Source organism: Musca autumnalis, unplaced genomic scaffold (genome assembly GCF_047663935.1).
Source record: "Musca autumnalis isolate F117 unplaced genomic scaffold, ASM4766393v1 scaffold_4, whole genome shotgun sequence".
NCBI classification, from domain to species: Eukaryota; Metazoa; Arthropoda; class Insecta; order Diptera; family Muscidae; genus Musca; species Musca autumnalis.
This window is the reverse complement of record NW_027411977.1, coordinates 66679466-66707130: the sequence shown is the minus strand read 5'-3', so window position 1 is coordinate 66707130 and position 27665 is coordinate 66679466. Positions and strand designations below refer to the sequence as shown.

The following is a 27665-nucleotide window of genomic DNA, read 5'->3' as shown; positions in this document are numbered from 1 at the left end:
GGAATTCTACCCCCGGAGACACTATAATACTATATTATAGCTAAATATGTTATTAAATATGGGATAACACGTAAAAATTCAACGAATCGGGGGTACCATAAAAGGGGCTACATCGAAACATAAATCTGTGTTGAAAATGTTTTGTAAGAAGATTTTATACGCAGTGAGAACAGGGAGTGCAAAATTACAGCCAAGTTAGTTTAAAAATGTGGTCATGATATTCAAAATACCTTAAATTGGGAGGTACGGTTACATGGGGGCTATATCAGAACGTACGCCTATGTCCATAATTTTTGGTGAAAATATTTTGTGACCACTAGGAACCCTAAGTACCAAATTACAGGTAATTTCCTACGAAATTGTGGCTTAAATCCTCAAAATACCGAAAATCTTAAGGTACCGTAATATGGGGGCTATACCAAAACATCAGCCGATATTGTTCATATTTGGCCCATTATTACCCACAGGTACAAGCTGAGTTTGTGCCAAATTTCAGTGACGTATCTCAATTCGTTTGCAAGTTATTAATTTTGTGCCGCTAGATCAGTGCTTTCGACCACCGTGCGTCGGTTCAAATCTCAGTCGGTTTTGCTAAAAATGCAACTCAATTATTCGCCAAAATAACAGAATATGTGAGACTTTTCCCTATAGAATCTACAATTTTAAATTGTGGCAATCCTGCATTACAAAGCAGTTCCATCACTTATTTTGTGGAAAAAAACAACCCAACAACCCCAGTGCTATTTAAGCGTTCTGCGGCATCGGTGGTTACGATAAGCATAAACAAATACACAATGACTTCAACTGGTTTCAATAAAATCGCTTCCAATTGCGATGCGATGATTCATATTTATAAATTTCTTAGCTTTGCCGATCAACTAAAGCTTGCCCAAGTCGATGCAAATCTACAAACTATCTTCTTACAGTACATATGTCCAAAACGTTACAACAAATTGAAAATACTAGAATCCGGTACAGTCCATATTGTTTCGAATGGCACGGATACAGATCGCATTTTAATACGAAACCCAAGAGAGCTTGAGGAATTTCTGCAAATTTGTGGCAATGAATTGTACGAATTGTCTACAGATATTTCTCGGGGAATGGAATTCATTAAAAATCTTGTCAAACTTATCTGCTACATTGATGATGTTACCATACATGATGTGGTCCGACTAACCAAAAATTCACCAAATCTAGAAGAGTTACAATTTCATGCCTATGATTTTGAAGCTGAACCCCCAAATTGCTGTATAACACGAACTATAGTCAAGGAACTGTTACGTCTGACAAAGTTGAAAAAACTTGTACTGATTGCCAAAGACAATTTATGCAATATAACATTTAAAGATTTTTGTGAAATTGTGACAAAACTTCCTTTGGAAACGTTAGAGATAAATTTTCCAATATTATTCGATTCAGATGATAATGATTTGGCCTTCCAGCAAACACCGTTATCTTTAATGCAATTGAAAACAGTTAACATTGGAAACGATAGGAGATATTTTTCACTGTTAAACAGTTTCCGAAATTTGAAATTGTTAAGCGTACGACTTCAATATCGAAATGAAATGACCAGTGCCTTGTTAAGCCTAACACAACTGCAGAAATTGACTTTAAGCTACTCTAATTTTCGTGAAGAGGCAAATATTAGTTTGCCACCAAACATTACCATACTGCACCTTGAACATTGTGATGGTCTTTTGCTGGACAATTTACAACAATTTCTACATGAAAATTCAAATCCCAAACTAATGGAATTTGTCACCACTGGAACGGACTTTCGAGTTAGAGAATTTAAAGAACTACATATCTCTTCTGGAATAAAAACTCTGAATATTAAAGGCTTTGATCTGAAACAGTTTCGTTCGCCATTTGCGTTTCATTCAGCAATAGAGAATTTAACATTGTATTCCACCGAGGGTTTTGATGACAGTGCAATCCCTTTTGTAAGGCTTAACTCTATTTCTTTTTGTCACAGTTTACATACGCTGGACATGAATGGGGAAAATTTGGAATTCGATATTCTATTGAATTTAAGAAATCTAAAAAAATTATCACTTCATCTTACGTTGCCTGACCAAGGATTTTATATCGTTCGTATTTTACAAGAGCTGCCATTATTGCGGCAACTTGTAGTGCGACAATTTGTAGAATTATTCGATCGATCTTTCGGTTCGTTGCAAGCAGTTGTCACCTGTGTTACCAGTCTCAAAATATTTTGTTTAAACCAAACCGATGAAATGTTTAATTTTTGGTTCGATATGTTTTCACTGAATCCTCAATTAAATTTACAAATGCACATACCAATATATGGTCCTTCTACACTGTACTGTTTGATACACAATCACAAATTCCCTCGCAATTTACGAAAAATACAAATTTGTGGATTTACACTGGGTAAGTAGTACGAAATGAGAATATCTTTTAGATCGATAAAACAACATATGTACGGGATTTTTAAAAAATTGTGCTTTTCAGCTAGGTATAGAATTTATTTTGAATTTTAATTCAAAGGATTTTATCTGTCTTGTATTTTTCTAGATTGCTGTCAACTAAGAAAGGACTGCTACTCGTTATTGAAATCAATGATATATATCCCTGAAGATTATACAGATTATAATCGTACTGAAAGAAAATGCAATATAATAATGTGTAGAAATAAACAATAAATAAAAACAATAATTTCCATTTTTTTATAAAAATACCTGAACCTTTATCTTTACGTTGAAATTAGAATAGGTTTGCAACGACTCATGGCTGCCACCATATGAAACCACAAGAAATCAAGAACACGCAGAGAAAAAATATTTTTCGCTTTTGTTGGAACCATAAAAGCTATTTTTGTTCCAACAAGTCATTTTTTTTTTGTTCAAGCATTGCAATTGCTAATCCAAAACAAGTAAAAAAGTGACAGTCGGCTTTGCCGACAGATATATACCCTCAGCCAATGTGAAACGAAACTTTCACCTTCGGACAGATCGAATGTATTTAAGGTCTCTTCAGAATTTTGTAGCCCTTTTTGCACATTTGAACTTCCCGACAAAAATGTGGATTAGGAATTAACTGCACTAAGACACAAATGTTGAACTTTTGTAGGGCAGGTACCCTTAGGGAGGACCGATATGGCTATTTTAGAAAGTAAACTAAATTTTGATAAAATATTAGGATATCCAAAGTTTGGACCAAATTGGTTGCCCCATTCAAGTGATATCGTCCTAACATTTTAGTGACATTTTTTAAATATTGGGGAGAAGTGCCGGAAGTTGTGGAACGGTATTACCCATGAAACTAAGTTTGGGTATAATATGACGAAGACCAAATGTTGGGCCAAATCGGTTAAACAGTTCGAGAGTTCTCCGACAGCCACATATGGTCACATAGGGGTTTTTTACACCATTCGGGCTGTTTTCCCAAGAAATATGGACTTGCCTCTGAAAAAACTTTTACCGTCGTAATGGAGGTAACGAATACAAATCGCTTCAACAAAAATCGAAGTGATTCGAGAGCAGGTCTTAAATTAAACTTATCCGAAATGTTGTGTGAGAGTTACCAGAAGGATTAGACAAATATAGTTCATATTCGAACCTGATATATATCTGGTAGATATTTTAGGGTGTGCAATGTATGGATTACATCGGTCGCTCCCTTCAAGAGTTATCGTGCTCAAAAATTTTCCGAACATTTTTGAAGTTTTCTGGGGGAGGTACCTGAAGGAGTGGACCGATATAGTCCATCTTCAAATTTAAACTATGTTTTGAAAAAATATTACGAAGGCCAAATTTTGAACCGAATCGACAGATCCATTCGAGAGTTATCTTGCCCTCCAACAACTACACATGGTGCCATAGGGGATTTTTGCACCTTTCCGGGCGTATTCTCAGGAAGTATGGAACTGCCCCTGATGAAACTTTTACCGTCGTATGGGGGAAGGTGAATACAAGTTGTTGCAACAAAAATCAGAGCGATTCGAGAGCAGGTCCTAAACTGAACTTATCCGAAATTTTGTGTGGGAGATACCCGAAAGAGTGGGCCGATTGAGTCCATATTGGAACCACATCTAAGTCTGGTAGAAATTTCACGATGTGCAAAGTATGGACCAAATCTGTTACTCCATTCATGAGTTATCGTGCCCACAAATTTTCCTAACATGTTGGAACTTTTGTGGGAGATGTACCGGAATTAATGGACCGATATAGCTCATCTTCAAACTTAAACTAAGTTTGGACAAAATATTACGAAAACCAAATTTTGAACCGAATCGGTTCATCCGTTCGAGAGTTATCGTCCGCACCAGCCAGCCAGACAGACACACAGACGGACGGACATTGCTATATCAACTCCAAATTATCTGAAACACATTTCGTCCAAACATACTTGGGGTCTAAAACCATTATTTCGATGAGGCACATTTAGCCCGTATGAAAGTGTATATACCCTTTCTAGCCTAAAGGCTGAGGGTATAACCAGTAGGGAAAGAATCAAAGTCGGGCGAGGCCGACTATATAATACCCTACACCACTGGGAATATTTAAAATATATATGGGAGCTAAATCCAAATCAGAACAGATTGCGATATAATTTTTCAATTTGTTTGTAGACCAAATTGCTCTACATAGTCCAAATTTCATCAAAATTGGATATATAGCGTGTTTCGTGCATCAAATACCTCAAATCGGTGAAATATATATATGGGAGCTATATACAAATCTGAACCGATTTCGACATAATTTGGCACACTTATTTCTATGCCAAATCCCGGCAAACATTCCAAATTTTATTGAAATCGGACATATATAGCGCGTTTCGTGCATCATATACCTAAAATCGGCCGAGAATATATATGGGAGCTATATCCAAATTTTAACCGATTTCTATTTAATTTAGCACACTTATTTCTAGACTAAATACCGTAGCACATTCCAAATTTCATTGAAATCGGGCATATATAGCGTATTTCGTGCGCCAAATGCCTTAAATCGGGCGAAAATATATATGGGGGCTATATCCAAATCTGAACCGATTTCAATATAATTTGGCACACTTATTTCTAGACCGAATCCTGGCACACATTATAAATTTCATAGAAATCGGACATATATAGCGTGTTTCGTGCACCAAATGCCGCGGCTATATCCAAATCTGAATCGATTTTTACCAAAATAAATAGCGTTCGTCCTTTGGCCAAAAAAACTATCTTTCCCAGTTTTCATGCGAATCGGACAATAAATGCGACCTGTACTTTGTTTACAAACATACATGAACAGACGGACATGCATAAATCGACTCAGAAAGTGATTCTATGTATATCCCTAAAAGGAACTATTTGTATACATATCTCCTTTCCTTTTGCATGTTACAAACTAATGCACAAAGACATAATACCCCTTATCACAAGATGGTGTAGCGTATAAATCAGCCATGCACGCGTCTTTACGAAAAAGTTAACTACAACTCTCTTTCCCATACAAAAACCAAAATAGCATTCTCTTCCTGTACGTCATTGGAATAAATAGCATCGTTTGCTCCAAACCAAACCCGTTCGTAGGTATTGATATGGTTACGAAGTTTTTCGGCAAATCACACACACGCGACCCGAACGCAATGTAAGATAGCCAATGTTTTGATTTTTTTACTTCAGTCTTGTACTGAATGTCTTGCAAGCAGTTTGATCCCGCTTTATTTGTTTTTTTGGGTACGCTGAAAAGATTTTGCAGTTGTACAGCAAATATGTGGAGGGAAGAATTTGAAAATGATTTTTTGTTTTGTATTAATATTTTTAATGACGCAGAATGCCTCGTCTGCAATGCAACAATAAAAAATGTATATAAACAAAGGAGAGGATTCGAAATGCGGTATATGTATCTGTTTGCTTTGATGAAAGCACTGATATAAGGGACACAAGTCAAATGCTAATTTATATTAGAACCGTAGACAATTTGTTCAATGCATTTGAAGAAATTTTAAAGTTGAAATCGCTATCATTAATTAACTCTTAGCAATCGCAGTTTTAATAAAAGAAACTGAAGTGGATACTTTTGACTGTGATTCACTGTATATTATTTTTAATTTTAGTCATACAAAGCGAACGCGCCAACAATATATTTTTTCTATTTGAAAATTTTGCCTTTTTAGGCGAAGATCATTTTTAGTATTATTTTTTTTAATGTATTAATCGAGCTTTTTTATGATCTATAATGCAAATGAAAAAGGAAAGCCGACGATTCGAACCTACACACCCACCACTATGTTTGGCTCTGAATGTTAACACGCCGGACAACTTTTTTCCTGTGTTTTTCATTTCATACTTAATATGAAAATCATCACCCTGTTCTGTTCTGTCAGTGTAATTTTACCCACACATAAACAATTTAAGCACTCGCTCTTCTTGGTCGGCTATGCTCCAAACTAGAGATGCACAAAACAGTACTCTAGCGTAAATTTCATTTCGTTTCATATATTGTTTTGTGCATCCCTACTCCAAACCAGCCAAGATCACCCATATACGTTAACGTGACTGCAACAACAAAGTATGTTCTCTCTATTCTCATCTGTCGTGGTTTATCAAAGGAAAGGCTCGATCAGAGAGACTAATGCACAAAATATTTTGAGCACCACCGCTCCAAACATACAAAGCAAAAACAACTTGCGTAATTCCTCAATATTGTAAAAATCATTGACAATACCCATGGGCGTAGCCAGGGGCGTTTGTGGGGGTTTAATGCTTGTTTTCTCGTAATATTTAGAATTTCTTACATACAAATGGACTGTTTTGTAGGATCTGTGGGGGGATGCTGTCAGCATCAGGCAAAGGGTGCACGCACGCTCTTTGGTAGCGTACATTTATTCACGTATACAACATGTGGAGAGAACAAAACAAGTTAGTCTCAGCTGAGCAGGCAATGAAGAAGGTTGTGCGTCGCTTCCCAGCAAACTAAATGTCTGATGTCCGACACGACTGAACAATTTCGGAAGCAAAGTCGTTCCGATTTCTAAACGATTTTTCGGATAGGAAATAGTTCAGATTTTGAACCGATTTCGGAACGAATGTCGGAAAGATATTTCCTATCGCAATTTCGCAAGGATTTTCTTCAGATTTCGTTACGAAATCGATCCGATGTCGCTAAGACATTTCGTTCCGAAATTATGTCAACCACTTCATACAACTTTCGTTAAGATATCGTTACGATTTCGGATCAGATATCGGACGTATCGTCCGAATTTTGTTCCGATTTCGTTACAATGTCGGTACGATTGGTTTGCTGGGTTCTTTTGTTTTTTGTGTATGCGTCCCCTTAGCAAAATGACTATTAACCCTCCAAACATTTTCTATCGCTTGCTTGACGCAAAAGTCACTGAAAACGGATTGTTGTGTCTAATGCGACAGTCGCATTTGTTTCCGAAAAGACAAAAATTACTAAAGAAACTGTTCCACTTATGCGGTCCAAACTCTATTTTCGCTTCCGTCACTGTTGTATGTTTCTTATGCGATTCAGTTGGAGTGTCGGAAGCGGGGCACTTTGAGTGTCCATTAGATACTCATGCAGGTACCGTTTACGAAACTTTCAGTAGTGACGGAACCGACAGTATTTGTAAAAGGCTATTTAGTTTTTTTATTGCTTATTCAAACATATTATGATTATTTATTTGAATATCATGTTACTGCGGTTATAAAAGATGCATTTTATTATAAAATTGATAAAAAAAGAAAAAAATTTACAATACAATGCACCTTTTATAACCGCATTAACATTGAATTCAAATGAATAATAATACGTTTGATTTACTTTTTATAAAAGTTGTAAATATACAACAAAGAAACTAAGCAGCTTTATTTTCATTTAAATTTTGGTACCAAGTTTGTACCGATTGCTAACAGAACGTCACAAGAACTGAAGAAATCACGTCAATCAACTCATGTGTTATTCTACTTATTTGCTTTCATTACAATTCGCTTAAGTCTCTATAATAGAGATTAGTATCAATACTCCAGATTTTAAGCATTTGTTTTTGTACAACATAAAGTGTCGCTTTTTATAATACTGTAAGTCGCGCAGTTGTGACCACATACGGATAAAAAAGCGATAACAACATATTTGTTCTTGGCACTTTACGGAGACGCATTTACTGAGAGAAGATATATTTAACTACCAAATGTTTGGAGGGAAGCATGTTATGTCTCCAATACTAATGCAAACAACGCAATGTGCGTTGGCATGGGGTGCCTGATTAGGTTTGGGGATGTGTAGTCAATATATATTGACTACGCCACTCGGAGACCTTTCGGTCCATTGTGATCATCCATAAATCAGAAAAATGAGGTTCAGAATTACCTGAAAAGACAAAAGAAGAGAAAAGTAAAGAAAAGAGGGTGGGGTTGGGAAAGTAATTATAAATGGATTATTAAAGATGAAGATATAATAAAGAAAAGAGTGTGGTTTATTTGGTGATGGTAGAAAAACTGTCAGAGAAGTAGTTACGCTTATGGGTCGCGCCGTCCCAGCCAATTCAAATTTTTGATGAAGTTGTTTATGATTGTTGGTTTCATGTTTGAGTAGAAGGTTAAGCTTGGAGGAAAGCATACTACTGTTAATATATATCGCGTTCAAGTTAACATCGGGCAACGACATAAAATATGATTAATAGTCTCCGTTTCCTCCCCATCTTCACAGAGTCTGCAATAGTCCACGCCATCATCCTGCCATTTGCCGATAAAAGCTCGGATGTTGCAATGACCGGTAATGACTCCCGTCAATACCCTGATTTCTGACTTGTTCAAATTTAAGAGTGAAGTTGTTCTGTTTGTTGATAGAGTCGGCCAAATGGCCCTTGACACGTTGCACCTTGGTTCGTTATGCCGTAGTTCCTTGGCAAGTTCTTCAAAGAACGTCTCCACTCTCCGAAAAAGGTGGTATATGGGTGGTTTGATTGAATCAGTGATTGCTAGACTTGTTGATTGGGATCCATGTCTTGCCAGTTCATCTGCCTTCTCGTTTCCCACAATGTCACGGTACCCAGCAGAGTCGGACAGCGTTTGTGAGGTTCGCCAAAGCAGTTCTACACTCAAGAACGGCCTCAGACTTGATATTGGAGGATTTGATGGCTTTAAGAGCCGGCTGACTATCAACGAAGAAAGATTTCTGCATCCAGACTTTTTATCAACTCTGCGGCCATTTTGATCGCGAAGATTTCTGCTTGGAAAACACTACAGTCGCTGTTCAACCTATATGAGTATTCGAGACAAAGCTGTTCGCAGTAGACGCCAGCTCCGGTACCTTCTTCCATCTTGGAACCGTCTGTGTAGAAAGCCAGACCGTCCAGAGGAGGGTTACTACGGATCCAGTCATCTCTACTAGGGATAACGACCTCAATAATCTTCAAATCTTTGGATTGGTGATAAGTAGCTAAGGTTTGGTCCTAGCTCCCGAAGAATGCATGCATGTCCATAGGTGCTGTCACGCCAACTATTCAATTCATGTAGCCTTAGGGCACTACGTGCTGCTTGACCTTTGATGCTGAGTCTCATGGGCAAGAGGTTCAACATCGAATTTAGAGCTGCTTGTGCTGTACTTCTAAAAGCTCCAGTTATCAGGATCGAGGCTGCCCCTTGCACCTTGTCTATGTTGCCGGAGTTCGTAGGATAAGATGGGTCTCACAACAGTATTATACAGCCAGTGTATAATAGCTGGATTTAATCCCCAGCTTTTCCCAACCGAATTCTTACATGAATAAAGTGCAATCATACCTCTCTTCGTCCGTTCCTCGACGTTCCTTTTCCATCTCAATTGAAAGTTCAGGATTGTACCTAGGTATTTGGCCTCAGGAGATAGATGTAATTGCACTCCATCCAATGTTGGTGGCACGAAGTCGCCGAGCTTACGCTTTCTGGTGAACAATACCAGTTCTGTTTTCGTTGGATTTACACCAAGGCCATTTGCGGTGGCCCAAGGGGACAGCTTTGATAAGGCTCTTTGCATAAGCTCCGATATTGTGGACAAGAATTTGCCAGTTATTAGTATAACGACATCATCCGCATATACGACAACCTTGATGCCCTGATTGTCGAATTCCGCCAAAATATTGTTTATCACAAGTAGCCACAGCAGCGGTGAGAGTACACCTCCCTGGGGGTACCTCTAGTTACTGCATTCCTTATTGTCAACTCCCCAATGCTGGAATTAATGATCCTGCTCTCCAGCATTCTATTTATCCAGCAGATCAGGGTTTCCGGGGTGTTGACCGCTCTAAGCGAGAGATGAATGGACTCGAGTTTTACGTTGTTAAAGGCTCCTTCTATATCCAGGAAAGCCGCCAAGGTAAAGTTTGAATTCTCCATATTTCTCAATAAAACCCACGACCTCATGAAGAGCGGTTTCGACAGATTTACCTTTCATGTAAGCATTCTGCTCCTAATCTCCAGATCGATCAGTCGTTCGAGTGTCTTGAGGAGAAAGGAGGATACGCTTATAGGTCTGTAGTCTTTCGGTGCAGAGTGACTGGCTTTCCCCGCTTTGGGGATGTAAGTTACCTTTACCTCCTTCCACAGATCTGATTCGAAGGAAAGAAACAAACAGGCCCTGAAGATCTCCTCCAGGATTAGGTATATCTGCGGTGTGGGGTGCCTGATGCTGGTGTACATCAGAATTCGGCAACTCTTTACTCGCGAGCAAGCAAAGAGAGCTTCTCTCTCCATTCACTAATTGAATAACCATGGACTTACAACAGTGTTTGCTCAAATTGTTGTTGTTGTGTGCCGAATGCTAGTGTACATTAGGGATATAACTTTTTGCACTTTTTTGCAGATATCAAAAATACCACCACATAGCCGTGTAGAGCATGAAAAACTATTATGAAATAAGGTAAAATTTTTTCTCTATCGCGAAAAAAGTTTCCGCACCAAATGCATTGAAGTTCAGAAATGCATTTTTTAATTTTATCTGTTATAACAACATATTTGCTTTTCATTAAAATTTTTATTTTTTTGTAATCTAATTTAAAATCATTATCAAAGCGTTCTGGACCAATTTGTTCTCAAATCGCGCCATTTCGGAGCATATTAGGAACTTTTGACACTATTGCAATTTTTGGTTTTTCTTTATAAACTCGTGAATGTTATGTTTTTATTTTTTGTACCTATCGGGCAAGAGAATATGGTGTCATTTGCAACAAATTCGCGAAAGTTACAGACTGTTTTTAATGACTTTGCCTGTGAGAAATGTATTTTTGTCTATAAATATTTATTCAAATAAAGCAAATTTAAAATTATAAGTAGAAAAAATACGAAAAGGGTTTTAGTAATCACAGTCGGTGCGGAAACTTTTTTCACCGAATCGATCTTAGAAACGCGTTTTCATTATTAGGACAAAATTCCCCACATGGTACTGGTGTTGTATTTTTGTAGAAAACAAATACAATTCTCACAGGCAAGGTCAACAAAAACAGCTTGTAACTTTCGCGAATTCGTTGCAAATGACCCCAAATTCACTTGTCCGATAGGTACAAAAAATATAAACATAAAATTCGCGAGTTTATAAAGAAAAACCAAAAATTGCAATAGTGTCAAAATTTCCTAATATGCTCCGAAATGGCGCGATTTGAGAACAAATTGGTCCAGAACGCTTTGATAATGATTTTAAATTAGATTACCAAAAAATAAAAATTTTAATGAAAAGCAAATATGTTGTTATAACAGATAAAATTAAAAAATGCATTTCTGAACTTCAATGCATTTGGTGCGGAAACTTTTTTCGCGATAGAGAAAAAATTTCACCTTATTTCATAATAGTTTTCCATGCTCTACACGGCTATGTGGTGGTATTTTTTTGGTTATAGCCCTAGTGTACATACACAAAAAAAGAACGAAGGTAAAATAAGAAACAAAGATAAGAGGAACCCACCACGGCATCGAATACCGAGAGAAGATAATAAAATTGTCGAAGAAAAGAGAATAATATTGTTCAGCACAGTGTCAGGCACCATACTTTTCTATTGCATACTTTACGGGGTGTCATTGTGTGAGTGCATGCTTTTTCAATTGGTTGAATTGTGTGTGTGGAGAGAGCAACGTTCATGAGCGCCCGTGGGCGCTCTCTCGCCTAACGCTGGTTCAGCAGACAAAAACTATTGTTTGATATGACAAAAACAATTGTTGTAATTAACAAAAACGATTGTGGTTTTGGTTTCATTACTTACTCCCATTCGTATATGATTGATAATACACCGGTTACACTTAACCGGATTAACCCAGTGGGTTTGGGTTTCGAATGTCAATTCCATAGCGCAAACGTCAAATAAATCCTCATGGAGTGGGTTAACCCCGCAAAAAAACTCAAATGTAACCGTACTATAATATCCCACATACTCGCCTTCATAAGATTGATATTCCATAAAACAGTTTTTCATTTTATAACGTTTTTTGCTGCTTCTGTAAAATTATTATGACGATATGCATGTGGATAGAGTCACCGACGAATATTTCCATGGTTTACAAACGGAAAGACCGATTTTAATATACGTTTCATATTTGGTGGAAGAGGGCATAAAAACGCTAAGTAGGCCACACCGAGAGCACAACCAACAACACAAAAGAATATGCGCAAAACAAGAATAATTTCCGCCCGTTTTCTTATCTCCCGATAGCGATAAGGTATGCATGCATTACCTTAATTGCAAATGTTTGTAGCTCTCTTGTAAATAGAACACAGTCTACCATGCTGGAAAGCGGTTTGCAAAAAATTGCCACAAATTGTGAAATAATAAAACTGATCTATAAAAATTTGGAATTTGAAGATCAACTGCGATTGTCCCAAGTAAATAAGGAGCTGAAGAAGACTTTCCAAACACACATTTCGATGGAGAATTATGAACATCTTCGAGTGATTTATCATCAAACATTCAATTATGTTGTTACAAATCGTAGTGGAGTTAAGCGACGTTGTTTGAAACCATCAGAATTTGAAGAATTTATTAAAGTCTACGGTTCACAAGTGTTTGAATTGAATCTCATCAGTTGTTATTTGGAAATGGAAATTTTCACCCATGAAGTTGTTGAAGATCTTGTGGATATGCGAGAATTTCCCAATATTGTGAAACTAAAATTGAATGGCATGGAAGTTAGTTCAAAGTTTTGGGAAATTTTAAGTGTATGCTGTAACCAATTGGAAGAAATTACACTGGAGTATTGTTCCAATGACCAGGGTGGGATTTTACAAATAGCCAGCGACATTAAATTGGAGATATTGGAAAAATTTCCCAAACTAAATGCGTTTTCATTGAAAAATTATGAATGGTATTTACCAACAATTGAATATAACAAATGGCTGGAATTGTTAAGGAAACTTCAATTGAAAACCTTATGTTTGAATGATAGAATTATTCACGAAACTACAATCACGGAGGGACAAATCGGCACAAACTGTTTGAAGAAAATGCAAATTAAAACTTCTTTGGATAATTTTCCCAAATTCATAAACCACATGGAAAACCTTACAACACTTAGGCTGCAAGTTTTGGAAACTATAAATTATCAAATGCTTCAGATAATAGCTGCGACATGTCCAAGCTTAGAAATATTTGAAATAGCCAACTCCAAATTTGATAAAGTGGCAAACATCGTTTTACCAAAAAATATAAAAGAATTTGCTCTTCTCGAATGTACAGGTTTAAGCATACATCATTTAAAGAAAATTCTACAAAACAACATGAAAAAACTCACTTTTATATCCACTGAATATGACGATGATGAAAGTACAGAGCACTTTCACATTTCAACCAAGCTGCAAAGTTTAAAATTGGACTGCCACTATATGTTGAAATTAGAAGAAATCAGTAATTTGTTGCAAAATGGCCACATCAAGGAGTTAATATGGCATCATTCGCAACAAGATTGCCACATCAGCGAAGAAATCACACTGCATTGTTATGATCAACTTACAAGTCTTCAGAACTTAACAATAGTGGATCATCACTTCAGCAGCGGCAACTGGTCCCAAATTCTAAAGATTTTGAATCATCCCACCTTAGAAGAGCTCAGCATGATGCAATCAAGTGTGGAATATAATAGAAATATCAATCCCGAATCTATGCCCAATTATAATATTCCACTGGAAGGTGATTTTCAAACCAACATCAAACGATTGTCAATACCTTTGCAAATATTCGAAATTAATTTGGATTTTTGGTTGGAGTTATTTGCAAACAGCTGCAACATGGCAACACTCATTTGTACACTTACATTTGAAGACTTCGACTATGATCAATGCCTAAGGAAGCTGCTGCATCACAAATACTTTCCCAAGAATTTGAAAGAAATCGATATTTTTGGTTACGCAATCGGTAAGCAAAAATCTATTGTAAATACAAACATACAGTATGCAAAACTCATATTCGAACGGCCTTCAAAAATGAATAAAATCGTCATTATTGATTGACCGACATGGGCCATTTTAGAAAATAAACTAAATTTGAACAACATATTACGACATCCAAAGTTTGGTCCAAAATTGTTGGCCGTTTAAGAGATATTGTGCATACCATTTTAGTGACATTTTCTAAATATTGGGGGAAGTACCGAAAGTTGGGAACCGGTATTGCCCATCTTGGAACTGAAACTAAGTTTCGACAAAATATGACGAAGGGCAAATTTTGGACCAAATCGGTTGTTCAGTTTGAGAGTTTTCGTGCTCTCCAGCCACTACATATTGTGACATAGGGAGTTTCTGTATCTTTCGGGCTGTTTTTACAAGAAATATGGACTTGCCACTGAAAAAAAAAATTACCGTCGTATTTGAAGCAGCGAATGCAAGCTGTTTAAACAAAAATCAAAGTGATCCGAGAGCAGGTCTTAAAGTGAACTTATCCGAAATTTTGTGGGGGAGTTACCCGAAGGAGTGGACAAATATAGCCCATATTCAAACCTGGGGGCTAATTATGTGATTCGATATCGAGTTGTTTCGAACCGAGTACCCCAATTTGGAATGGCAACATTCGTTATCGAGTAAAATTATCGAGTTAATGAGCATAAATTTGCGAGAAATTATTCGTACCTAAATTACCTATCGTAAACCAACAAAATGAAATTCTTCTACATGTCTTTTTGTATAAAATGTAAAAATTAATGTTTGTTGTTGATTTGTAAAAGAAAAATAAAATTAGTAAAAAATCTCAGCATTTTTTAACACAAAATAACAAGAAAAATTGAGAAAAGTCCTTTGCACTCGTTTGAGAAATAGTAATAAAATTGGAATTAAAAAATTAGCCCGGTATAAAAATATAAAAACAAAAGTAAAAACAACAACACGGTCATACAAAATATCAATAAAAAAAATTATACAAATTTATGCATTCATTAGCCAAAATTTACGTTTTGCAGTCTTTAAAAATAATTTAAAAAAGTAAGCATTCCCGCAAAAAATATTTTAATATTAATAGCCTTTTTCATAGATGAACAACATATAATAGAATTCATCAGCAAATTCACCGGCAAAAAGGGGGCACACGTGCCCTTAATGAGAATAACAACAGAACAACCACCACTCAGTCTTCGTTCAGAAGTCAATGAAGAAGGTTCTGTTGTCGCTTGTTTCAATGATTTTTAATTTTAGCAATGCATTAACGCACACGCTGTTTGTGAAGAGAGCGAGAGAGAGTCGTATGCGTGAGACCGCAAACAATACGTTTGTACTAGTGCCGATACCTGGAATACATCCCAGCAAACCAATCGTACCGGACGATACGTCCGATATCTGATCCGAAATCGTAACGATATCTTAACGAAAGTTGTATGAAGTGGTTAACATAATTTCGGAACGAAATTCCGGAGCGACATCGGGTCGATTTCGGTCCGATTTCGTAACGAAATCTGAAGAAAATCCTTGGGAATCGAAAAATCGTTTAGAAATCGGAACGAAATCTGAACGACTTTGCTTCCGAAATTGTTCAGACGTGTCGGACATCAGACATTTGGCTTGCTGGGATCATACGTTGTTTACCAAAGGAAATACTCTCTCAGAGAGGCTAAGCAAAAAATCCACCAAATTCTCTCTCATTTATTTTGAGAGAGAACTATGTATTATGGTAGATGTATCAGCAATCTGTTACAACAATGTCAAAAAGGTATTGTAAACATAGATAACTTTTTTATACCCTCCACCATAGGATGGGGGTATATTAAGTTTGTCACTACGTTTGTAACTACTCGAAATAATCATTGTAGACCCCACAAAGTATATATATTCTTGATCAGCGTGCAATTCTACATCGATATAGCCATGTCCGTCCGTCTGTGGAAATCACTCTAGCGTCCGAACGGATTGACGTAGGTTGATGAAACTTTGGGAAAATATATTATATGTACGTAGGACTTTTGGTATTGAAAGCGGGCTATGTAGGTCCACGGTTTCGTATAGCCCCTATACAAAATGACGCGTCGTCGTTTTAAGGAATTTTTAAGATATACAGCTGTGTTCAAAATAATAGGAGTGCTCATTAACACCAAGGGAATGGTCGAATAAACATGGTTAAACTTACCCATTTTGGTTTATTTTGAATTTGTTTAACATTGTTGACATCCCAACAGTTAATTCATCAGCAGAAATGTGGTAATCTGTTTTAAATTATTTACTGTTTACACCAATTTGTTGTTAAAAAAATAGGAGTGCGGAAGAAAAAGGACAATAAAAATATTTTTAGTTGAGTTTAAGATCAAAAGTGTCTATATTTTAGTTGACAGTTGTGAATCCAATAGATTTTATGAAATTTGATGGCTGTTGGAAAACAAAAGTTCTTTTGGAGGTAGCCTAAAAATTGAGCATAAAATGAGCACTTATGGGGTAACTCAATGGATTTTGTAGACAGAACTTTAGTGATTAGAGAATTTTTGATGCTCTGACTGTTATCTCGATCAATATATAATGATCGGTATCCCAGAAATTTGTGTATTTTGATCCTTAAGCCGGTTTCCGTTACCTCTTTACGTAAGCATCGGTTAAAAAAGCGTATCTATAAGGCATTAAATCAATATAAGGCATTCAATCAAGTGATTTTTTGAGGTCCTTAGCATCTTAACTGCACGCAGAATTCATTATATGGTTCATTTTTGAATAATTGGATGATTGGCACATATGAGACATTTTTCAAAACGCTTTGTTGAGAAGGAAACTTTAAAGACAAACTTTTGAAGTTGGCCTAAGACTATTTTTATTAGGTTTTGCATCGTATAATAAAAAGTTTTCTAATGAAAATAACCTAAATGAAGTATTTTTGAGTGAAAAACGTAAGTTTATATTGAAAAATATATTACGGCGTATACCAACCTTAGTGCAATCCCAGCCTGCGTATCACTAAATGGTTCAAAGTACATTTCAAACCGTTCACGTTTTAAACATTTTTTGAATAGAAGCGAAACTGATTGCATATACAAGGTTAGCATCCTAAGGACTTTTAAATATTATTTGGTTAGGGGAATAAATTCCTTATAGATACGATTTTTTGGACGATCCTTTCCTTAAGGGCTAATGTAAACTGTCCTTAAACTTGGCTCAAGGATCAAAATACACAAATTTATGGGATACCAATCATTATATATTGTTAGAGATAACATCCATCGCATCAAACAAATCTAATCGTTAAAGCTTTTGTCTACAAAATCCATTGAGTTGCCCAATAAGTGCTCAATTTATGGAAACAATTTCTGCAAGGACAATCGCCTGTTTCTTGGCTACCTCCAAAGGACTTTTGTTTTCAAACAGCAATCAAATCTCATAAAATCTATTGGATTTACTACTGTTAACTAAAATATTGACAATTTTGATCCTAAACTCAACTAAAGCTATTTTTATCGTCCTTTTTCTTCCACACTCCTATTTTTTTGAACAAAAACTTTAAACACGATTTATAATGTTGGTGTAAACAGTAAATAATTTAAAACAGATTGCCACATTTCTGCTGATGAATTAACTGTTGGGATGTCAACAATGTTAAACAAATTCAAAATAAACCAAAATAGGTAAGTTTAACCATATTTTTTGACAATTTTCTTTTTTTGTATGGGCGCTCCTATTATTTTGAACGCAACTGTATGTCCCATTTTACCATCGAATTGGTTGTAATTTGGTATTTTGTGTCTCCAGAGGCCAAAAAAATATTCTTACCAAAGTTGGGTTATATAGGTCCACGTTTATATAAGGCGCCATATAAAGTACGCGTCATTTTAATATATTTTGAACGTAGTAGATCCATTTGACCACAGAATTGGTTGTAATTTTGTATTTTGTGTCTCCAGAGGCCAGAAAACATTCCTACCGAAGTTGGGTTATATAGGTCCACGTTTTGGTGTAGCCCCCATATAAGGCACCATATAAAGTACGCGTAATTTTAATATATTTTGAATGTATCAGACCCATTTGACCAAAGAATCGGTTGTAACTTTGTGTTTGTGTTTCCAGAGGCTAAGAAACATTTCTACCATAAAATGTTTATATAGGTCCACGTGTTGATATAGCCCCTATGATACGATATCTCCCGATTTTCGATATTTTGAAGCTTTTAGCCGCATTATCACACCGAGATGGCTGAAATTTGGTATTTAGTCTTCTTTAGGCTTATAAAACTTTACTCCAGAAATTTGTAGGTATAGGTCCACGCCATCATATAGCTCCCATAGAACGGTACCTTCCGAATTTCGGTTTTTTGAAGGTTGTGGTCACATTAATCCACCGAAAAGGCTGAAATTTGTGGTGGAGGGTATAAAAAGTTCGGCCCGGCCGAACTTAACGCTTTTCTTACTTGTTATTTTCTTAGCACTACCCTGCAAAATTTGAAGGAAGGGGTTCCATGCGATGACGTAATTTCATGGCATCTTTTGAATTGGTTCAAACGAAGTCGTCAAAGATCCGATCTTTTCATTATCATTTGAACCAATGCAAAAGAAGTCGTGAAAGATCCGATCTTTTCATCAGCTTTTGAACCCATGCAAAAGAAGTCGTGAAAAATCCGATCTTTTCATCAGCATTTGAACCCACTCCATCGATCCAAGAGAGATGAATTTTGTGGTTTTATTTATAAAATTTTTTCTAAATATATAAGATTAATTATTTAAAATAGGCTTGATGTTGTGGGATACTCGAAATCACAACCAACGTTGTTAAAACTATCGTCGTAATGATAATATCATTGCAAAGGGTTGGTGAAAATGACATGCCATAGCATTGGTGAAAATGACATGTCAAAGCATTGGTGTAAATGACATGGCTTGGATACAAAAATGAATAGCATCTTTTGGGGTCCAACCTCATATAAAATTCATCGATAAAGATGCTAAAAAGATGGCATGCCAGCTCACTTGCACCCATGATTGAATGGCATCTTTGGCATCGAACATTTTGCTAAGTACTTCATTCCAAAATTATAATTGAATGTATCATTCAACAAATTCCACAAATATTTTTATTTTTTCATTCATAATTTATGGTTTTAGTTTTGGTTTAAAATAAACACATTGTTTGGCGTCTACCTTCATAATAACCCCTGAAGATTGCCTGATCGATTACCGGTTACCATCGAAAAAATCGACAACATTGCTTGAAAGTTTTCGATCGAGTTTTGTCATGCCGTTTTTTTATTGTGTCGAAAACTTATTCACGAGCAAATTCTCGATCGAATCGAATCACGTAACTAGGCCCCTGATCTATATATGGTAGAAATATAAGGATGTGTAAAGTATGGACCAAATCGGTCCATGGACTTGCCCTTGATGAAACTTATACCGTCGTATGAAAGGTAGTGCATACATGTTGCTACAACAAAAATCGAAGCGATTCGAGAGCAAGTCCTAATCTGAACTTTTGTGTGGGAGGTACCCGAAGGAGTGGATAGAGTCCATATTGGAATCTCATCTAAGTTTGGTAGAAATTTTACGATCGGTCACTCCCTTCAAGAGTTATCATGCGCACAATTTTTCCGAACATTTTCGAACTTTTGTGGTGGAGGTACCAGAAGGAGTGGACCGATATAATACATCTTCGAACTTAAACTAAGTTTGGACAAAATATTGCAAGAGCCAAATTTTAGACCAAATTAGTTGATCCGTTCGAGAGTTATCATGCGCACCAGCCAGCCAGACAGACAGACGGACGGACATTGCTAGAACTACTCAAAATTGTCTGAAACGGATATCGTACAAACATACTTGGGGTCTAAAACAATCATGGTCACATTTGGCACGGCGGTGCCGATGATTTTCAGCAATTTACACGCACACGACCCGAATGTACAGAAAGAGCGTACAAAAGAGAACAAATGTTTTGATTTGTTATTCCCTGTCGGACTTTTATTAACCAGTTGATAAAATGATTGATAATAGATCGATAATTTTTAAACTGACTAAAAACTGGCTGAAAAGTTATCTAGAGATGAACACTTTGAACAGAAAAAAAATTCGGCAATTGTCCATGTCTAGATAACTTTTCGACCAATAAAAAGTTAGTCGAAAAGTTATCTAGAGATTAACCACTTTGAAAATAGAAACATGTATCTTCTGCACAGTATTTGTGCTTGTCGAAAAAATAAGGCACAAATGTATAAATAATTCACACTTGCTTTTTCTTAATATTCTTCGTATAAATGCAGCATCCAATTATAGAATACAGTGTTGATGGACTGAACATATTCGTACATATTACTCAGTAATTAAAAGGAATTAAAAAGGTACGCAAAGGAAATATACAAATTTGCCTCTTCTTCTCTCTAACAAAAAAGAGAGAGAGATAAAGGGAGGGAGAGAGAGAATAGGAAAAGTCAAAAATAAAAAACACACAGAAACAAAAATTGTTTTTTTTTCACATTATGTTTTAAACTGACTAAAAATAGGCAAAAAGAAGTTAGTTTATTATCAGTCGAAAAGTTATCTGGCGTTGGACAATACTGACTACTCAGGCGCTCATCGCCTTGTAAAATTAGTCAGTTGGCATAAGGCAAAATGATCGATAAAATGCCACTTATGTTCAAAAAAAAGGTAGCTTTATGTGAGCTTTAAATCGGCCACAGTCCCTACAGGGTTGTTTTATAGCTTGCGTGACTACAAACTTACTAACACACTGTTATAAGTGGCCAATATTTTGAATACATTCACATTTTCTCCGTTCTCTTTTTGGTCATGCCTGGTCTAAAACCATTATTTCGATGAGGCACATTTTTGGTCGTATCAAAGTGTAAATGCCCTCTTTAGCCTAAAGGCTGAGGGTATAATGAGGCACACTTTGCCCGTATGAAAGTGTATATACCCTCGTTAGCATAAATGATAAGGGTAAAAAATATAGCTTGTACTTTATATTATTAAGGAAAATAATCCAAATGTTTCATTCGATAAAAGTACATCAAATGGTGAATTGAATTCATAAGTACTACTCTCGTATATACATACATATGTACGTATATTGCATTTCTATATTGTTCATTCCACTGCGCCGGTCGCATTTGCAAATAAATATAAAACAAAAAATTCAGTACTTTTACTTTCAAGAGAGAAAGATATGCTCTGTCGAATTTTGTCGTTTTCTTTTCTACAATTGTTTATATTTGAGTGCTGCTGGTTTTGGCTCTCACTATTCTGTTGAATTATACAGATACACTGTTAACCCTCCGTAAACACGTTCCAACGAATTTATTATTATATACTCTCAGCCTGTGAGAATTGAAACTTTCGAATACCGGCTATATAACCAAAATACTTTTCCTTTTTTTGAATGTTGCGCACCTTTTTGGTCGTATGGCCATGTCGACAAAAATATTGATTGGGATTAAAGGTGAAAAGTGTTGCGGAAAAGGCACTGCTAGGAATAACAAAACCAACATAGTTCAAGTGGATCTTATTTTGGGTGTAACTGCTTTCGATAAATATCGCGCCCACCCGTCATTTTATATGTTTACCGTAAAATTTAGAGCTTTTGGGCAATTGTGTTAAGTGAAAATAAATTTAATTCAAACGTTCTTTAAATAGAACATATCGTTCATTTACTCAAAGAGTATGTGACAAGAAAAACGTGATTTAAGTTGCCGACTGAAATTTGACTTCCCAACTCCTAGTAAATAAGATGTAGCTCTTCGAATTTAGAGAAATCAACATGAAAATTTGATACAAGATAAAGCAGAAGTATTAAAAAATATAAATTGCTAACTGAGAACACGCATTTTTTGAGTGAGTAAATGAGCGATATGTTTTTTTAAATTTATTTGTTGAATTTAAACGCCGTGTAGTAGCTATTTGCTCGTACTTTGTTCCCTTGTTATAGCACTTTGACCAACGAGGGTATTAAAAAATTATTTTTTCTATTGGGAGAATGAATGAAGTTTTGCCTATTCATGACTGAAATAATGTTTATTATCGTGCCTATGTGAAAAGATAATTTCATCTATGGACAAAGATTTGACCCCAAGTATGTTTGGGCGAAATTCGTTTCAGACAATTGGGAGTCGATTTAGCCATGTCCGTCCGTCTGTCTGTCGGTCTGCCTGGCTGGTGCGCACGATAACGGATCAACCGATACGAACCAAATTTTGCACATCGTAATATTTTGCCCAAACTTAGTTTAAGTTCGAAGATGGACCATATCGGTCCACTGCTTCGGGTACCTTCCCCACAAAATTTCAAAATTTATCTGTAAATTGGTGTGAACGATAACTCTCGAAGGGAGCCATCGATTTGGACCAAGCTTTGCCCATCATATTATCCCTTCCACATATAGATCGTGTTCGAATATGGACTACGGCGGTTCACTATTTCGGGTACCTATCATACAAAATTCGGAATATGTTTAGTTTAGGAGCTCCTATCGGATCTTTTTAAACATTTTTTCAGCATGTTTTCCATGCTGCCCCCTTTACGAGGGTATACTTTTTGTCGAGGGCAAGTTCATACTTCCTGAGATAATGGCCTAAAAGCTGCAAGAAATTCTGACGACTCCAACTAAAAAAAGCAAATCCGCAAGATATCACTCGCAGGGAGTTTCTGATTGGTCCATGATATGTACATCGTAATACTTCATGCAAGCATGTATCAAGTTGGAATATGGACTATATAGAAAGGTCCCGTCCTTGGAGCACCTCCCGCACAAAATTTGGGTGAACTGTAGTTTGAGGATTCAGTTCGAATCTATTTGAGTTTTTTGCAGAATATTGTATTCGCGGTCCCTATTACAACGGTACAATTTTTCCCGTAGTAAGTTTATATTTCCTGAGCAAATGGCCTAAAGTCTCCAAAAGAATCCTGCCTACGCGTACTAAAGTGGCTACAGTGCACACTTTTTCAAAAATGTCTTCCAAAACTTTGTTTAGAATAATTTAATATTTCTCTATGAATAAGATTTCTTACTAAAAATGTTTGGTATATGTCAATAATTTGGTATAACCCGATATTACAGATTCCAAACTCGTAATACAAAATCAATATACGGCAAAACAATAATTACGGTACACAATAATTATTTGTTTCCTTCGTTTTTGGTCAGAGGCTGAGGGTATATCTCCTTCAGCGGAAGAAGTACTTGAAGGAATGGACCGACATATTCCATTATGGCAGTGGATCCTATTAAAGGAGACATATCTTTTCGATACATATCGCGCCCACTAGTCAATTCAGTGGGTCATCGTATAACTTTTGGACCTATATGCCAGAAAGCATGGACTTGTCCACGGAAAACATAATATCGCAAACAGGACCACAACGAACAGTATCGGTATATATTTCCAAACGATTTTCGAACAGAGCCTAAACTGCAATTAGTCACATATGCTGAACTTTTGTGAGGGAGGTACCCAAAGAAGAGAACCAATATGGACAAAATTTGGAAAAAAATATTAGGAGATCAAAAGTTTGGAACAAATTGGTTGCCCCGTTCAAGAGGCATCGTGCATACCATTATAGTGTCATTTTTTAAATATTGGGGCAAAGTACCGGAAGTTGTGGACCATAATCGAAGTGAAACCAAGTTAGGACAAAATATGACGAAGACCAAGCATTAGACCAAATCGGTTGATCAGTTCGAGAGTTATCGTGCTCTCCAATGAACACCATTTGAATAGGTATATTCTCGATATTATTTTACACTGTGCTTCATGCCCATCTTGCATTAATTTGTTTTTTTTTCTTATATTTTCAGATTGCAATGACTTAAGACGAAATTTCAATTCCATTATAAATAAATTACAAAATGAAAACTGTGAAGACATGTATCGTATAGTTGTTGGAAAACCAACTGAATGACCTTACTTTCCTTTTAGCGGTGTTATTTTGCTCTGAAAAAAAAAAGAAAAATAAAATAATTATTATTAAATTATTATTAAATGACTTTTTATAACCCTATATCCCTGTAGAAACACTATCTACATAAGATTAAAATAAAATCTTAATTATACGGTGATTCGGTAAAAAAACCTCACGCACAAAATGATTTTAAAATATGAATTTATCAGAATTATGGGCCATTTTTTGAAGTCACTGTAAGCAGATATATAATTGAAAATAAACTTTAGAGCCACATGAGATAATTAAACCGACATAACATTTGTTTCTCACTGATTTTTTTTAATTCTGAGAATCATAAGAATGTCGTAAACGTTTTTTTTTTCAAAAATATAATTTTTTAACAAAAACAAGTGGGAAAAGCGTTAAGTTTGGTCGGGCCGAACTTTTTATACCCTCCACCACAAATTTCAGCCATTTCGGTGGATTAATGTGGCCACAACCTTCAAAATACTGAAAATCGGATGTTACCGTTCTATGGGGGCTATATGATGGCGCGGACCTATACCTACAAATTTCTGGGGGGAAGTTTTATACCCCCAACGAAGACTAAATACCAAATTTAAGCGATCTTGGTGTGATAATGAGGCCAAAACCTTCAAAATATCGAAAATCGGGAGATATCGTCCTATGGGGGCTATATCAAAACGTGGTAGAAATGTTTCTTAGCCTCTGGAAACACAAAATACAAAGTTGCAACCGATTATGTTGTCAAATGGGACTAATACATTCAAAATATATTAAAATGACGCGTACTTTATATGGGGCGTTATATGGAGGCTATACCAAAACGTGGACCAATATAAACCAACTTTGGTAGGAATGTTTTTTGGCCTCTGGAGACAGAAAATACCAAATTACAACCAATTCAGTGGTAAAATGGGACAAATATCTTAAAAATTCCTTAAAACGACGAAGCGTCACGCGTAATTTGTATGGGGGCTATACGAAAGCTTGGACCTACATAGCCCGCTTTCAATACCAAAAGTCCTACGTACAAATAATATATTTTCCCAAAATTTCATCCACCTACGTCAATCCGTTCGGACGCTAGAGTGATTTCCACAGACGGACGGATATGGCTATATCGATGTAGAATTGCACGCTGATCAAGAATATATATACTTTGTGGGGTCTACAATGATTACTTCGAGTAGGTACAAACGTAGTGACAAACTTAATATACCCCCATCCTATGGTGGAGGGTATAAAAAAAAAATATCAAAATTTTTTCAAAGTGGTTTGTGCATGACCTTTTTCAATATTTGAATGGAATAAACGTTATTTTAGATATTAGTGGGCTCAAGTTTATCTATTCGTGCAACAGAAAATAGTTTTTAAAAAACATTTTTTTCAATTCATAATTTTTTTCAAAAAAAAAAAAATATATATTTAAAGAAGAACAAAACAACAAAATTAATTTAAAATGATACTTGACTCTCCATTTAGCTATTATTTCCAGCAAAACATCTGAGTCCATCAACTTGGGCAAGCGTGGTATTGATGTTAAGCCTTCAACTCTAGCTATAGAATGAGAGCGACTTTATTGAAATTTGGTTTCACTTAGGTACTTAGGATGAGATGCGAATAGTATTAGTTGTACAAAATGGTATTAAGATCAAAGATGTAATTAATAGTACTATTTACAAAATATGTACATGGTTGCATTTTTAGCTGTTAAATTCAAATATTTAAGCATATGTTTCGTAATATTAATTGAATTAGTGAAAACGTATACGTAAAGTAGTAAAATAAAATATGTACATAAGATAAATTCTAATAATAAAAGTTGATCCGCTTCAGTCTCCCCCTTCTGATGCTCCAATCGTCCCGATTAAGCATCAGAAACAATGAGTTGTTGAATCTGCTGCGGTAAACTGCATGATTTTTATGGGTTGTTGAATCGGGTATGTCCTCAATAGCACTGCAATAATGGTGTGTAGAGGAAGTCGTTGTTGCATTTCCAAACTACATATGTAACGGACTGTCATCGAAATCTCCCCTTGGAGTAAAGCTGCGCAAGTCTTGTTGGTTCTCCAAACAAGCTGGTAAAACTCCTCATAATCTCCTTCTAGAGTTATTTTGCTCCACGAATTGTTGGTTCTCCAAACAACCTGGTAAAACTCGTTGGAAAAAGCTATGATATGTTAAGGTCATCGGTTGGCAGTCAACAGAATCTTGAATAACTGCGAATCTTCTGGCTGCTAAGGTTGTCCAAATACAGCGATAATCTCTTCAACAGTAAGTAAACAGTTACAATTGTCACAAATTGCCTGGATAAACATCTTTCTGCTGGGATCTTCTAATATTCGCGTTATTGATGTTCTGCTTGTAAACACAATATGCACGACAAACACAGCAAGCGTTGTTTTTCTCGGCTGAACGTTACGCACATTTTGAGCTGATGTGTGCGGACGTTGTTGTTCTTGCTTGATGTGCGTCGGTTCACCATTGTGCGTTTTCTTCTTGATGTTTTGTGTGTGGTGTTTTTCAACCCTCATTTTCATACAGATGAAGTGCCTGCGTCGTCTTTGCTGCTTGCATTCATACTTGTACGTAAATGTGTTTTTGATCAATGCCTTTGCTTCATCGAAGGAGTTGACGTTCTTGTTTACGCCAATCCACAAATTTGCTGCGTAATCCGGATGATTGTCGATGGATGTTGTTCAAAACTGATACACAACAGAGACATCTCTATGTTTCTGGGATCGCCTAGTACAAAACGCATGGGATTGCCATCATAACGCATTGCCTGGATAAGTTTTGTAAACTGTGCCAACTGATCTTCACCAGATACGTACGCTTCGCATTCAATGTTGTTTTTGTCCTCGGCTGTTGATGATAGAGTGGTCGTGTTACATGGCCACTAGTTGGGCGTCAATAAAGAAGGACAAAACAACGAAATTAATTTAAAGTGGTACTTGACTCTCCATTTAGCTATTGTTTCCAGCAAAACATCTGAGTCCATCAACTTGGGCAAGCGTGGTATTGATGTTAAGCCTTCAACTCTAGCTATAGAAAGAGAGCGACTTTATTGAAATTTGGTTTCACTTAGGTACTTAGGATGAGACGCGAATAGTATTAGTTGTACAAAATGGTATTAAGATCAAAGATGTAATTAATAGTACTATTTACAAAATATGTACATGGTTGCATTTTTAGCTGTTAAATTCAAATATTTAAGCATATGTTTCGTAATATTAATTGAATTAGTGAAAACGTATACGTAAAGTAGTAAAATAAAATATGTACATAAGATAAATTCTAATAATAAACGTTGATCCGCTTCATATTTTTTAAATCGATTTGTGCGTGAACTTTTTCAAATATTTTAATGTAATAAACGTTATTTTAGTGATTAATAGCAAAT

General features: G+C 36.1%; 2 protein-coding genes across 3 annotated transcripts; both read left to right on the top strand.

The window, feature by feature from the left end:
* Positions 1–768: 768 nt before the first annotated feature.
* LOC141402972 (uncharacterized) lies at positions 769–2672 on the top strand. The gene is made up of 2 exons (XM_073985098.1): positions 769–2400; positions 2545–2672. The coding sequence occupies exons 1-2, from the start codon at positions 795–797 to the stop codon at positions 2670–2672; spliced, it is 1734 nt and encodes a 577-aa protein (XP_073841199.1). The 5' UTR covers positions 769–794.
* A 10012-nt stretch (positions 2673–12684) lies between these two features.
* Positions 12685–24332, top strand: LOC141404123 (uncharacterized). 2 transcript variants are annotated; one of them, XM_073987439.1, is made up of 2 exons: positions 12685–14334; positions 23415–24332. In XM_073987439.1, the coding sequence occupies exons 1-2, from the start codon at positions 12711–12713 to the stop codon at positions 23456–23458; spliced, it is 1668 nt and encodes a 555-aa protein (XP_073843540.1). In that variant the 5' UTR covers positions 12685–12710; the 3' UTR covers positions 23459–24332. The 2 variants fall into 2 exon arrangements, with proteins under 2 accessions (XP_073843540.1, XP_073843539.1); XM_073987438.1 differs by having other exon boundaries at positions 12689–14334; positions 24153–24332.
* Positions 24333–27665: the final 3333 nt, after the last annotated feature.

What these genes read in the sequence shown, in the direction of transcription:
- LOC141402972 (XM_073985098.1), top strand. Translation starts at nt 795, where the DNA reads ATGACTTCAACTGGTTTCAATAAAATCGCTTCCAATTGCGATGCGATG. An exon ending in AATTTGTGGATTTACACTGG is followed by an intron (nt 2,401 to 2,544) that starts GTAAGTAGTACG and finishes GTATTTTTCTAG; the next exon opens with ATTGCTGTCAACTAAGAAAG.
- LOC141404123 (XM_073987438.1), top strand. Translation starts at nt 12,711, where the DNA reads ATGCTGGAAAGCGGTTTGCAAAAAATTGCCACAAATTGTGAAATAATA. An exon ending in TATTTTTGGTTACGCAATCG is followed by an intron (nt 14,335 to 24,152) that starts GTAAGCAAAAAT and finishes TTATATTTTCAG; the next exon opens with ATTGCAATGACTTAAGACGA.